Source organism: Vigna unguiculata, chromosome 3, assembly GCF_004118075.2.
Source record: "Vigna unguiculata cultivar IT97K-499-35 chromosome 3, ASM411807v1, whole genome shotgun sequence".
In the NCBI taxonomy this organism is placed as follows: domain Eukaryota; kingdom Viridiplantae; phylum Streptophyta; class Magnoliopsida; order Fabales; family Fabaceae; genus Vigna; species Vigna unguiculata.
In genome coordinates, this window is record NC_040281.1 from 35,225,094 (window position 1) to 35,239,535 (window position 14,442).

The following is a 14,442-nucleotide window of genomic DNA, read 5'->3' on the forward strand; positions in this document are numbered from 1 at the left end:
ATCTTTAGTATAGTAGCTGCAGAAAATCTTCATCTGGAGCAGTTAGATGTGAAAATTGCATTCCTACATGGAGATCTTGAGGAAGAAATCTTTATGGCACAACCAAAAGGTTTTGAAGTACAAGGCAAAGAGAATTTTGTATGAAAGCTTCATAAAAGTTTGTATGGATTGAAACAAGCACCGAGACAATGGTACAAGAAGTTTAATGAGTTTATGAGAAACTGAGGATTTCACATATGTGAAGAAGATCATTGTTGTTACGTGAAGAAATATGTTAACAGCTATATCATTCTTGCCTTGTATGTTGACGACATGTTGATTGTTGGTGCTAATATGGCAGAAATTGACAAGTTGAAGAAACAATTGTCAGAAATATATAGAAAAATTACTTAGCAGGTTTAATGTTAGAAATGAGAATCTCTAGGGATAGATCTGAAGGTATTCTGAACTTATCTTGGGAAAAATATATAGAAAAATTACTTAGCAGGTTTAATGTTAGAAATGCTAAAATTAGGAATACACCTTTGGGAACTCACTTAAAGTTCTCAAAAAGGCAATCTTCTCAGACAGAGGAAGAAGAAAGTCACATGTCTAAAGTGCCATATGCATCTGCAGTAGGAAGCTTGATGTATGTTATGGTTTGCATCAAACCTGATATAGCACATGCAGTGGGAGTTGTGAGCAGGTTTCTATCAAATCCCAGAAAGGAGCATTGGGAAAGCGTGAAGTGGATATTGAGATATTTGAAGGGCACATCAAAGATGTATTTGTCTTTTAGAAAAAGTAATCTGACTTTACAAGGGTTTTCTGATGCAGATTTGGGAGGTGATTTGGATGGTAGAAAGAGCACAACAGGTTACATTTTTACGTTGGGTGGTACAGCTATCAGTTAGAAGTCCAAACTTCAAGGAAGAGTCTCCCTTTCAACCACTGAAGCTGAGTATGTAGTTATCTCAGAAGCAGTGAAGGAGATGATATGGTTGAAGAACCTTCTAAAAGAATTAGGAAAACAGCAAGATGACTCTCCGTTGTTCAGTGACAGTCAAAGTGCCATTTGTCTTGCTAAAAATTCAATTCTTCATTCCCGATGCAAACACATTGAATTAAAGTACCATTTTATCATAAACTTGATAAATGATAGAGACTTGTTTTTGTTAAAGATTCTAGGTGCAGAGAATCCAACTGATATGTTGACCAAGACTGTCACAACAACTAAGTTGAGGCTTTGCATTGCCTCAACTGGCCTTCGAGAAAATTGATGATGAAGGCACTACACTAGGTGGTAATGTAAATCAAACCCCAGTGGGAGAATTGTTAGTATTATGGTGCTTGATTTAGTCTCACATCACTTCGAATTGTGAGATGTGGTTCTCTACTTTATTATATAAGAGACCTTACGTAAAGCTTGAGATACACCAAAAATAAAAATACTTCATAGTGTAGTCGTGGTCGTAGACATACACATTGTACGTCGAACCACGTTAAATTCTTTGTATCTATTTTTTTTTCCTTTATTCTTTCATTTATTGTCTTGTTCCTAACATTATAAGCATACAAAAGTGAAGGATTGGGTATTATTTTTCTATGATATTCTTCATATAATTTTATATCATTGTCCACTTCTCAAATTATAAAATCAATTACATGGCTACACATGAAGAAATATTGTAAATGTCAAGAACAAATTATGAATTGGTTTGGTTTGCTTTTAATATATATAATGTGTGACAAAAGAGTATTGGTCTTTTAATTTTGATGTGCAATATAGAAGATCGTGGTCACACTCAAACATAAAGAAAGACACAAAAACAAACAATTATATCATTTGGGATAATATACAAGAAAATATGATGATAAGACTAGAAAAGACAAAGATAATGTTCCAATTTCTGACTCAGTTTATTCGAATTATAAGTATTTTTATAATTTTCTCTTAGGTTACTTTGAATTGGACATTAGTAGGGATACTTTCGGTGGAGTATCATCTCTATCTTTTGTAATGTGTGGTTTCTTAAACTCCATATGTACACTAAATATGAGTTGCTGTAGCGCAAGTACATGTTCACATTTGTAAATTCATTTTTGCTAATGAAAAAACGTTAGCATTAAAGTCATTCTTTCTATTTTACTCATGAAACAGGACAATAAATGTGAAAGAAATAGTAAATCATTGTATTAACATCTATTAGTGAACTTTGAAGAGACCAAATTGAGTTTTTTTTTTTAAATATAGAAATCACATTAAAAAATATAGAACATTGTTCACTGAAGATCATACAGCCTGATAGAAAAACGATCATATAACTATCCAAAAAAGTAATTAACTTTAAATTAACAAGTTGCTTCATCTTCTGGTTATTTTGTAGTATTTAAGAAAATCTGACTTAAATAAAAAGAAAACTAAATTCATAAATATAGTTGTAATCTTAGGGCATGTTTGGAATAAAAGATTTTAAAGAAAAGGGAAATTAAGGATAAAAATTTTCATTTTGAGTAGATATATTCTAATTCAAGAATTTTGAAATTAAATAAATAAAACGATAAGCTATCATGAAATGATCAACTTATTCATTCATATAAACATTCCCTATCCTTTTTGTCCAAAATCCCCCATTCAAAACTTCCCTTAATACATTGCCATCTTGATCCAGGAACCTGCTCAAAGAATTATGTACCATATATGGCAGTTGCATACATTATTTTCAATACTAAATATCTAAATATTGTACACTGTGTATAAACATAGTAATGTATAATATTAAGGATTTCTGATTCCAGAAGAGTCAGCACTGGGCTGAAATGAACCCTCTGCAACCTTTTCTATAATATTGCTTCTATGCAGCAATTGTGGCTTGTCACACCTCCTAAGAAACATATACAAAGTGGTGATGATGATTTTCCAGAGGAACATACACTTGAAAGATAAAAACAGTGATATATTACGATGCCTCCCAAATCTTGTAGTCCCTTCCCTCCAAAGCTGAGGACCAATTTTGGGATCCACTGGGTGGTTCAAATTGACCAGGTCCAATCTTCATAGCAACTTTTTCATCTATCAAAGCTGCATAAACATCCCTTTCTGCCTTGCAAATTTTAACCTTAAACAAAAGAATTATCAAAGCCGCAAAGGTTAGTATCCCAATAATAATGTCAATGTTTCTACGTTATCTAAAGAACATATTCAGACTTTTTATTAAGATATAATATGTAAGGATGCATGTGGGTTCCCGTATCAAACACCAAGAAAAATAATGCCACTCTCAGGAGTAAAGACATTGTTGCAGCGAAAGCTTAGATGCTTTCTCAAGGAATGTTGCAAGCAGAGATTTTCATTTACTTGTCCAACATTATTGCAATTGTCATATTACTGAGTAATTAGTTCACTCTGTTAGCATAAGTTGATAACCAAAACATGTTTTGTGATAGAACTCCATCACTGTATATAAAGTGTAAATTAGGAAGTGATGTAGGAGAAGCAAGCTTGACAAGGGATAGAAACTTCAGATAGTGGCCAGCACGAGGGAAAAGTTAGGAGCAAAGCAACGAATTAAAAGAAGGGATAGAGGGGTAAGTGCTGGAGAGTTATTTGGAAATTAAGGTTTTGGAACAACAGCTAACACCATAGAGATTATTGTCATTCTGTATTTTCCTTTTCCGGTTGAAAGAATTATGCATTACTTTGCCACATTTTCTGATGTGTTAATTTCAGTGTAGTGGCAGTCAGTACATAATGCAATGATAGATTTTCAGTTTCTATAACTTTTTCATTGCAAGGAAGAAGTTCCTCATCATCCACCCCGGAAAATATCCATTTAAACAATTGTATGCAGCACATAATAGAATGTTCTGATACTCACTGTACTCCTGCAGTGGATCTTGTTTCGCTTTCTGATAGAGAGAAGTGTTGATACTTCAGTTTTGTAGTGAGAAAAAAGGTGGTCATAGAACACTGATGGAGTTCCTGGGTGAGTAAGAGTGTAAGCATATCCTTGCATTTCTTTTCCACTGGGAAATCTCCAATGACCCTTCACACAAGAAAATATGAAAGAAAATTTACGATAGTTTATATTTTTAGTATAACAAATAAAAACAAATACAACCAAAATATGAAAGAAACTTTATGATAATATATATATATATATATATATATATATATATATATATATATATATATATATTCGAAAAGATTCTGAGGGAAATACCTAATTTGAAAACGTCAAATCTTACTAGTGGAGTCATTCATAATTATAGGTGCAGTCAAAGATAATGAATTATTTCTACCAAAAGTTAGCCTTGAAAGAATCTCTAAGAGTACCAGAATATTTTTGAAAGGGGAAGTTCAAACCTGGGTAGAACCAGTATCATGATTTTCTATAAAAGTAACAGCACGAGATGGCCACCATCCAAGAACACCAGGGGGCTTTCCCTTTTGATCTGACAAGCGCCAGTATTCACATCTTTCCAAAGCCTATATGGGAAAGAATTTAAACAAAATATCACCAAGACTAAATAATATAAATGGCCTGCTAAACTGGTAAAAAAGTTGACAGCATTCACTTTTCTGCTCATCTTTTGAAGCATCCTTAAAGGAGATATAGTGAGTCTTGGTTCAAACTTCAAAAACAAATTCAGAGGCCAGAAGGCAAAGTTGTTGGGATCAGAAGAACAGTCACATATATTTCCAAAATATGAAGATATCTTATGTTCTGCTTAGTTATGTGCAATAGAGCCTTATGAAAAGTATTCTAATTATTCATATTTACCATACAATACATTATAATCAAGTCACGGTATAATTCTCCCTCGTATGAACATCTATTAAATCTCGCCAATCACAACAAGCAGCTTGTTAGCAATGAGATTCGTTCACTAGAAGCAATAATTTAAAACAAAAAAGAAGCTAAAGAAACATAGTAGTTTATTGTCTTCACGAGAAAAAGATTGCAAACAAATTCCAACAAGACAAAGAAATTAGTAATATTTCAAAACAGATAAATGACTTCGTAAAATTTTCAAGTCCTCCAAGAGCTATGTCCGTAGATTCAGAAAATCTTATGCATGAGATAATTAAAATAAATGTAGCTGAAAGTTGAAACAATCAACTTGAGTGCTTACAGAGTGAAGAATTCCTTTGGTTGTAACATCAAATGCACCAGCAGTACCACCAGTAGCATTGATCCAGTCAACGATCCTTTGCCTGTGTGCATCTTGATTATGATCCATTTCACCATATGTATAACTAAGAGAATCCCAATACTCTCCTACAGCAAAGTATGGCTCACTTGCTTCCAGGTAGTCCTTTACATAACCACCCCAAAATCCTCTGACAAAGTCAAGCCTCCACCCATCATACCCGATTTCTCTCCTGAAAAGTAAACAGTATTAGAAAAAATACAATTATTGTAATACTTCAAAGCAAAGAAAGATGAGGGAGGGTGGAGGTAAAGAAGTTATTAACAAAGCATCTTAGAAACATAGTATTTCTTGAAATTATATAGATTAGGGATTAAGGTAGAGAGAATGAGGAAATAAAACGGACAATGAATCACATTCTCTAACATTTACTAGAAGGATCCAAAAACACAAATTACTAACCCTTATTTATATTCATATACTAGACTCCTATATCCAATTAAATTAGGTATCAAATCATGAAATACGCAAATCACTCTAAGAGATCATCTATTATACTTTAAATACTCTTAAATAGAACAATATTACAAAAAGCAAACAATTATGAATGTAGGAAGAAAGGAAAGAATCAACTGAATTTTTGGATCGCAAGATAAAAGCCTGGTTATCAATCCCAACCTAAGTTGTGGTACATAGAGGCCTAGCTGAAAACCGCTTCAGTGGTTGGCAGGATGGCCATTACATTGAAGATTATAGATACTAGATAAATAATCTATAATCTATAGCATGCACATATAAAGGGTGTAAAAAATATCCAAAATTGCAAATCTTTGCATAATATTTATTATTAGTAATCAAAAAGGCGTAATATACATTCACCATTAACTTGAGCTGTAAGATCTAAATTTTCTTTAGAGATAAATTTTAAAATAGATATAGAATAAAGGTTTATAAATAAGTTATAAATATTCATTCTTTATTTCATTAGAAACTCTACCTCTGTAAAACTCCATCTAAACTCTAGAATTCTAAAGTTTGAAATAATCTGTTTTATAAACAAATTATATCACCGAGGAGGTGGCAGCTGGTGGATAAAGATAGACCAATCATAATATTGATCTAGGCAAGTTATTATTTCCTATCATTGGTTCAATCCATTGTTTTCTTTTCTCGGGGTTTGGAAAGGAAAGGTTATAGTGGTTCGATTAAAAGCGAGATGTTGTCCGTGTAGGGATTTATGTTTATGGAAGTACAGCCGGGTTTCAAGAGGCACAACGAAAAGTTTCCTTAGTAAGCACATTATCTTCAAGTAAATTACATCTGTTTAGTATGATATTATTTAGATGTGTGGATTTTATGGTGATTAAAATGAGATGTAAGCTGAAAAGTGATATTATAAGCATGTGTATAATTGTAAGAATTTCGAAGTATGAGTATAAAAATAAGCAGACGATATAAACCTTAATGAAGTTTAGTTGGTATTTTGAAAAATTGTTACACAAAGTATAAATGTTGTAACAGAAATTTTGAAAACCATGTTAGTGAAATTTGTGTTTCTAGACTAATATCGCTATAGTAATGGACTGCTGCTCAAGTAACACCTAAGTGGTGAGTCATCATGGCATGCACCACTCAATGTTGCTCAAGTGCCATCATGGACATTCAAGCTAATTGGTTAAGACATTCTGGAGTCCGAAAACAGCTTCCAAGAGGAAAGATTATAAAAAGTCGAGAAGAAGGTTAGATCTCAAGTATTGCTATTTCAGAAATTTAACTAAGAATGTATTAAGTAACAAACTGGTTGACTATATTCTCATCTAACTAAACACTTTTTGGACATTACATGCAAAAAACATTGAAAATTAGGATCTAGAATGCAAACCTCAACCACAATAACCATTCTTTAAGATCCTTTCTCACAAATTCCTGCGAGTGATCAATGTTTGGAGCAGCATGAAAATTGTCCCCGCTACTCTTGTTGCCCCTCCCCTGCATGGCAGAAAGATTATAATACACATCAGATTCGCCCAGAAAGAATAAATGCTTCATTGTACTACATACTGACAACAGAAGAAATTTCTAAATACATCATTGTTATCCAACGTTGTTTATCATGAAATACTTGCAATATTAAGTGGGTTTCAAAATAAAAAATGCGGCATGCGTGAAGATTAGATTCACGTGATGCACATGAACCTTTGCTTCATATAGTTTAGTCCTTAAACTTATCTATTAACTCTTAAAAATCAAACGATTTTATTTATGCAAGGTACAAAAAGGATCCTGAATGTTCCAATTCAAATCATAGGGTAGAGGGAAAAAAAGTAATACAATCATAATCAATTATCTAAAATCTAGGTTACTAAATTCTAATAATCCATTCCATGGTTCTTGAAAAGTGAGAACTTTCACTTCACCAGAAGTACCAGCTTTATGACTTTACACAAAAAAACTATTCCAGTGGCTGCAGATAGAAACATCAAAACTAATAACAATATAGAAATTACTGGAGTTTCGTATTTGTAAGAACACAAATATGAAATAAGCTATTCACAAAGTGTCTCCTCCTCTTGCAAAAGTAACCGATGTTAATGTCGTAGCAATTTCATAAATGTAAATAAGATAAACCATTTATTTTAGCAAGATTATCCACTCTACAAATGATTGATAATTCTTTTAATCTAGCCTCATGAATATAAAGTTATTTTGTTATCAATTAATGAAATATGCAAACAATCACAGTAATTTGGAATGAACAATACAATGATATGCTTATTAAATTCGAAAAAGAAAAAGAAAATCAATAATTTTCAAATGGACAGACTTCATGGGAAATGGTAACCAAAGCACACAATACATCTTCCTTATACATTTTCCTTCTTGAAAGCATGTTATGAGTTTTGATACAATTATTAATTGTTCTCAATTTTGGGATAGAAATTTAACTACCCTATAGTTTGGGGAAAAAGTATGACTGAAACATGTTTATCTACAACCCACAAAAGAAACTAGCTATGTCCTAAGAATATAGAAAAATGTCAAAAATAGATAAGATCTATCCAATTATTTTAGGATGATTGCCAATACTGAGTAAAGAGTAAAGAAAAAAAAAATATCCAAAATCCTCAAAAACCTGAAAATGTGGATCATCAGCTACAATTGCACGCTCATCCCAGTTGAGACGACCTCCAAATAAGTTCCAAATACCATTTGGATTCTTATAGTGAGCACAGCGGTGATTTAAAACAACATCTCCAAGCACTTTGATTCCAACTTCATGAAAACTTTTTACCACATCCTTCAGTTGATCAATAGTTCCATATCTGAAATATTAATAAAAACATTAACAGTTCATGTCAAAGTTCCTTTTCACGGATATCACACTTTTTTACATCCTGAGACATTCTTTTTTCTTTTCATGCAATGCATCAATCAGAACATAGAATGTTGCTTTCTACTTGAGTCAATCACTAAGTATAATATTTGAAGGTGCAGCATACGGCAAGTGCATTTGGGGGTAAACAACATACATAACAGTGGGCTCTCTGCATAAATACTTAAAAGATAACAGCCATCTAAAACTATGAAACGATTAGCCTTTTAATAGGATTTTAATCAAGTACCTAGAATTTAAATTATATAAATCCTTTGGCATATATCCTTCAGGAGAAACAGATTCTGTCGGGGGTGGTAACCATATCACAGTAATGCCAAACGATGCCAGTTCTGCAGCTTTCTCTTTAAGCTCCATGTACCATCTTCCAGATTTATGGGATTCCCAATTAAACCCTTGGCATAGTATTTCATACCCTGTGCCTGTTCCGGAGGATATTTGTGGAGGCAATTCAGGAAATATTACTGTCTTGGATTCAACAGCAGCCTCAGATTCCACAATAGTTTCCTCTGAGAAAGTTGGAACGGAACTTCTGAAGATACTGTAGGCCTCTGCAGCTAGCTTTTCAATTTCTTGAAGAATGGATTCTTGTGCTTCTTTGGATTTTGTCTTTCTATTCTTCTCAGAGGAAATATCTGTCACCAAATGCCTTATTTCATTGATTATTTCATCAGTAAATGTAGATGCAGATTCCTCTTGACCTGCCTCTTCAGTGACTTCCGTCACTTCCCTCTGCACACCCTCAAATTGGTCATCCTTCTTGCCAATAATTAAGCTACTAGATCTTGGGAGAGAAATGTAAAAGTCATCTCCCATGTCATTTATCCAAGTACCGTCATTTAGCTTTAAAACAAAAAGAAATCCAGAAAATTCTTCTCCCAAAGAGAGCTGCAATGAACTTCCCACTCCATTGTCTATTGACTGCAGAAGATGAGAAGTAAATACATCATAAAACACAGAATGTCATGGACCAACAATACCGCATTCTGACAGACATAAACCGAATTTCCAGTTTTCTAAGAGAAAGAAGAAAAAAGGGGGGAAAGGGAATAACAAGAATAAAACTTTAGAATAAAAGGACTTATAACCTTGCATCAGTATTTAGAAGAAGAACTTCAGTAATCCTTGAGATATTGACACGGCATACAGTCTTAATTTTGTTGGTCCATTAAGATCAGATCACCATTATGATATTTATTTACTAATTTGTTAAAATGATGGGAAAATCAGGTTTAAAATCCTATCAAATTACTTTAGTGCAGAAACATCTTCCTTGAATATGTAAAAAAGAAAATAGAATAGCATGACCATTGGAGCAATAGTTTGGAAATATATTTCATAACCTAAACAAGTACTAAAACATTAAAAAAAATACAACTAGTCAGAACTGTACCTGTAACTTAGTTCTTAATGCTCTGTCCTTAAATGCTATTGTCTCTGGTGGATGAGGGGCAGGTGGAATTTCCCACCACCTCAAATCATCCCTACAAACCCCCCAATGAAGGAGAATATCTCCAGGTATATCTGTTTCTAGATATAAATTATTCTTAGCCGTTTCAGAGCACTTCGTAATGGAGACAGTGATAGAGTTATCGACAATAATTTCCTTGGTAATAGGCAGCTCTACATAGAAACCTTCTAGTTGACTATTTTCCACTTGTGTATTTCTGGATCCAGTGTCGCCATCTTGAACCTTGTCATGCGTTGCATCTGACTTGAGGAGAATGTTAGATATCTGCCCCAAGGCCCCTAGGAGAGAAAAAACCGTGAAATGTATCTCAGTTCAAGCTTGCCAAAATAATTGTGTGAAGACACGGCTAAAAGGATTAAAAAATTAAAATGAAAAGAGAAAGAGCATCCCGAACACATTATAAGCTCAAATTATGATCATTTCAAAATTAACTAGATAACTGCCTCATTATTGCCAATTTTGTCAGTACAAATATTAGATACAACGTGATGTTAGGATCTAACCAAGTTTCATTCTTCAGACAAAAAAACAAAATATTCTTATTTTCCCCTACATTATTGTGGAATACAAAATTGAAAAACGTACCAAATGGCAAAGATTTTCTATTTTCTTTGGTGCAACATTTTTAATGGCTGTACACTCTATTGTCCATTATATATATATAACCACCTTAAGAAAAATTTCCTCATTTCTAGAGGTTGAAGGCAACATTACACAAATAGGAACCAGTTGGAACTATGGGCAACAATGTATCATAGAATTACGATTTATATAACACACTTTAAAAGCAATCACAATATATATACTATTTCAAAATACCTGGCCACAAACTAAAACCTTTTTTGGGTCCAATTATATTAGCATCCTCCTTAAGGTAATTAACCAGAGGAACCTTGAAATCTCTTCCTTTGTGTTGATACCATGCACCAGTTTCCTCATCCTGCAATGCATTAACAAGAGCACCAAAATTGGAAAGAAAGAATTAGTACTGAAAGTGGGTAGGGTAGTTCTGTAAAAAGGTTCTTTAGGTCAACCACATATTCAACATTAAGAACCAACATCTCCAACTGCTAGCAGCAAAAATACAAACCTTGAGAACAAAATTAATCGCTGAAATATCATTGTTGGGTTTAAGATCGATCTTGACTTCATGTAAAGCATCTCCTTCAGCAGACGACAATGATTTCAGCATAGGTGTTTCTATTGCATAGTCCTGAAATTTTTAAATCACACTCAAACTTTCTGCATGGCCATAATAAACAAGGACCATACGAGAGATCATGAGAGGACATGAAGCCATGGTCTACCTTAATAGGAACAGATCCAGGTGGTATCATATCCCGCGGAGGTTGATCCCACTCACTGCAGAATTAAGGTTACACCATGATCATATATCTTCATCGAGTCATTAGCATTAAGACTTAGCTCTTACCATGATGCAAAATACAAAGCACAATCACCCCACATCTCAAAATAAAAATTAAATATAATTCAAACACCTTATTTGACATGCCGTACCTTCCAACATCATCCACACGAGAAACTCCCCAATGAAGAATCCATTTCCCTGTTAGATTGCAACCCACTGTAAGCTCCCAATTTCCCAAATCCTTCCCATGATCCAATCTTACAAAGATCTTTCCCTCCACCTGCAGATTCCGTTACAATCAATCAACACAAAAATCCTATCAATGCCAAACACCACACTACGTCTATTAATGACAAATGAAAAAGGAAAAGGCCTTTTCTGTACGGGTGATTCTCTTTTTTTTCCTTGCAAATACAAGTAGGAAACTATTTGATAGTTTTACAGTACTACCACTATGTTTGATTGAACAAGCAAAAACAAAAAACAAAAATCCTGACAATCCCAAAAAATCAACATATCAACAACAATCAAGCTGATCCAAATAAAACTCGTCTGGGTATTCCACAAACTCTCTTTACATATACAACACCCCTTCAACAAAAGTGGGAGGACAAAAGAGAGACCAGTTCAGTTCTGTTGATGGGGAACGTCTGATCGAACAAGACATCAGAAGACTGAAGGGACTCGAGGGTATCAGTGTTTGTAGCAAAAGCTTCAAACTTTGGAGTGTGGAACTTGTGGGGTTTCCAAGAGGCGAAGTTATAGCTACAGTTGTTGTTGCTGGAGTTGAAGAGGGTGAGAGTGGAGGAGGAAGTAAGAGAGAATAGCTTTGGCTTAGAACTGTGAATGGAGGGTTCTCTTTCTCTGTTGACACAGTGATTGAAGCTGAAGAGAGGGTCAAAGGAAAGCGTGGTGGAGATGCTCATGGTAGGGTGGTTCCTTTTGCAAGGAAATGGGAATGAAGAAGAAGAGATTGCAGAAGGTGATGAATTAAGCAACTGTGTCTGTGTTTGTTGGATTGCACCAAATTGGAGGTGTGGACAGAAATGTTTTTTCGAATTTAAGAATTATTACACAATACTATCTCACGTGTTCTTTCAATAATTTTTTCCTCTTGGGATGGGTGAGATCAATTTCTTTTCTTCATTTCTGAGCAAAGGAAACAAATACATCACCGATCATCTCCATTATTATTTCAATTAGTTCTAATTGCTTTTGTTATTTACGGTCTTTTCTTTCTGATTCAAAACACGAGTTTTAACGGATATAGTTACATACGTAGTTAACTAACTAAATATAAAAGTGAATCTATTTATACTTATATACTTATACAAAATATAAAAAAAAACACTATAAGTATATTTTTAATTTATTTTTTAAATGATTATTAATTTAAATTTAATTATTTTATGAATTAAAATTATTATTTTATTATTTTATATTTTTAATAAAAGTTTTCTTAAATTATTTTTAATTATTCTAATAAATTTTATATACAAAATACTATATTTTATTTTATTTTATTTTTCTTAATTTTTATATAAATCGATCAGCTTAAGAATAATGCCAATTTTTTAATTTAATACTTCAAATTTAAAAAAATAATATAATTCTGCATATTGTCAAAGCGAGAGAAGATTATATTTTGTCGTGTTTATAACACACCGTTGGTTGCTGGTCTTCTTTTATCCGAAGATAAAAACTCAATTAGGTTCTATGTGTCCATTTTTCTCAACAATTTATTTTTTTGGAAAAAAATTAATTTTTTTATTTGATCTACTTTTGTTCTGGTCCAATTCATTCTGTAACGTCCTGTTTAATTAATAGCGTAATTAAAAGAAGCGTCACACTAGAATAATATCTTAGCGCAGTCCCGAAGTTTAAAAGTAACTTCATACAACCAACCAAAACGCGTAACGATGTCAAAAGAAACAGTTACAAAATATTCTACAAAAATCAACTTGAAATGTAAGGGACAGATGTTACATGGGTCGTGGCCCTACAAGAAAGATCATGGATCAGGATCCAGCCCAAGCGGGCTATGCAGCGGAGTCACCATTCCCCTGTTGACCGCGAGAACCTCTCGTTTCTGCTCACATCAATAATTTGATGATCATCGCAAAGAGAAGTACCACACACAAGACAATCAAACAAGCAAAGGGTAAGCTAGAGCCAAAAACCATTTCATTAAAGAAATCAGATACATATTCACAGTCCATTATACATACGTCACAGAAGCATGTTACAACCTTCCAAATAATACACTAAGACTCGACTCGACTCATCGGATACGTATAACTTGGTCAGATTCAACAGATGCTTGCACTTGTGGTGGATACCTCTGCTCACCCCCGAGCTATGTGTTACAAGTGTTACAATGAATCAATTTTCCCTCACCACAAGGTTAGCCCTTAATGAATTTCAAGCCTCCTGCTACTCTCACCACAAGAGTCAGTCCACTGTAGGTGAGACTAACTGACTCCTTAGAGTGTCAGGATGCAACCTTACCTTGAATCCTTACCTAGTTATACAGATGAGGCACTGAAGCACGACCTTGAGAATCTCACCTAGAGATCCCAAGGAATTACGCACTGACACGGACCAACATTCTTAATCAATCAAACGGATTCAGCATGCGTATACACATATATACATATGCATCACATACAGTTTCTCATAATTAACCTCTTTCGTATTCCCAGCCAAACCATACAAACTCACTATTCTCGAATCATGAATATGGAACTCCGTCTTATATCATTATCATGCCACATTTATACCAATCCTTTCGTGTCTCATGTCGAACTCATACCAAACTCATCATTTCAATTCCATGAATCATCTCATACATATATCATACTCACATCATGTAAAACTCATAAATCTCAACGTTACCATCTCATGCATACAAAATCACTCAATTCATAACTCATGAACCACATCCCTTATGCATAAACATTCAGAACATACTTTAGCACAATAACCCAGTCATACATGTGATATTCACCCAATTAACATAGAAGAAAACAGTACAGGGTGCATCCTCGCCTAACTCTCGCTCAATCTGAGGATACT

The 14,442-nt window shown here is 33.8% G+C and overlaps 1 protein-coding gene across 1 annotated transcript; it reads right to left on the reverse strand.

Annotated features, from left to right (window-relative positions):
* Positions 1 to 2,600: 2,600 nt before the first annotated feature.
* On the reverse strand, positions 2,601 to 12,506 carry LOC114177616 (alpha-amylase 3, chloroplastic). The gene is made up of 13 exons (XM_028063034.1): positions 11,991 to 12,506; positions 11,517 to 11,647; positions 11,306 to 11,360; positions 11,089 to 11,211; positions 10,818 to 10,938; positions 9,921 to 10,276; positions 8,757 to 9,448; positions 8,267 to 8,456; positions 7,016 to 7,122; positions 5,116 to 5,365; positions 4,346 to 4,468; positions 3,858 to 4,025; positions 2,601 to 3,098 (listed from the first exon to the last, which is right to left on the reverse strand). Exons 1-13 carry the CDS (start codon positions 12,291 to 12,293, stop codon positions 2,940 to 2,942), a joined length of 2,778 nt encoding a protein of 925 aa, XP_027918835.1. The 5' UTR covers positions 12,294 to 12,506; the 3' UTR covers positions 2,601 to 2,939.
* Between the last annotated feature and the right edge of the window lie 1,936 nt (positions 12,507 to 14,442).

Coding starts and splice junctions, on each gene's coding strand:
- LOC114177616 (XM_028063034.1), bottom strand. CDS start 12,293: ATGAGCATCTCCACCACGCTTTCCTTTGACCCTCTCTTCAGCTTCAAT. Junction 10,939..11,088: donor CGATTAATTTTGTTCTCAAG/GTTTGTATTTTT, acceptor AATGCATTGCAG/GATGAGGAAACTGGTGCATG. Junction 4,469..5,115: donor CCAAAGGAATTCTTCACTCT/GTAAGCACTCAA, acceptor TTTCCCATATAG/GCTTTGGAAAGATGTGAATA.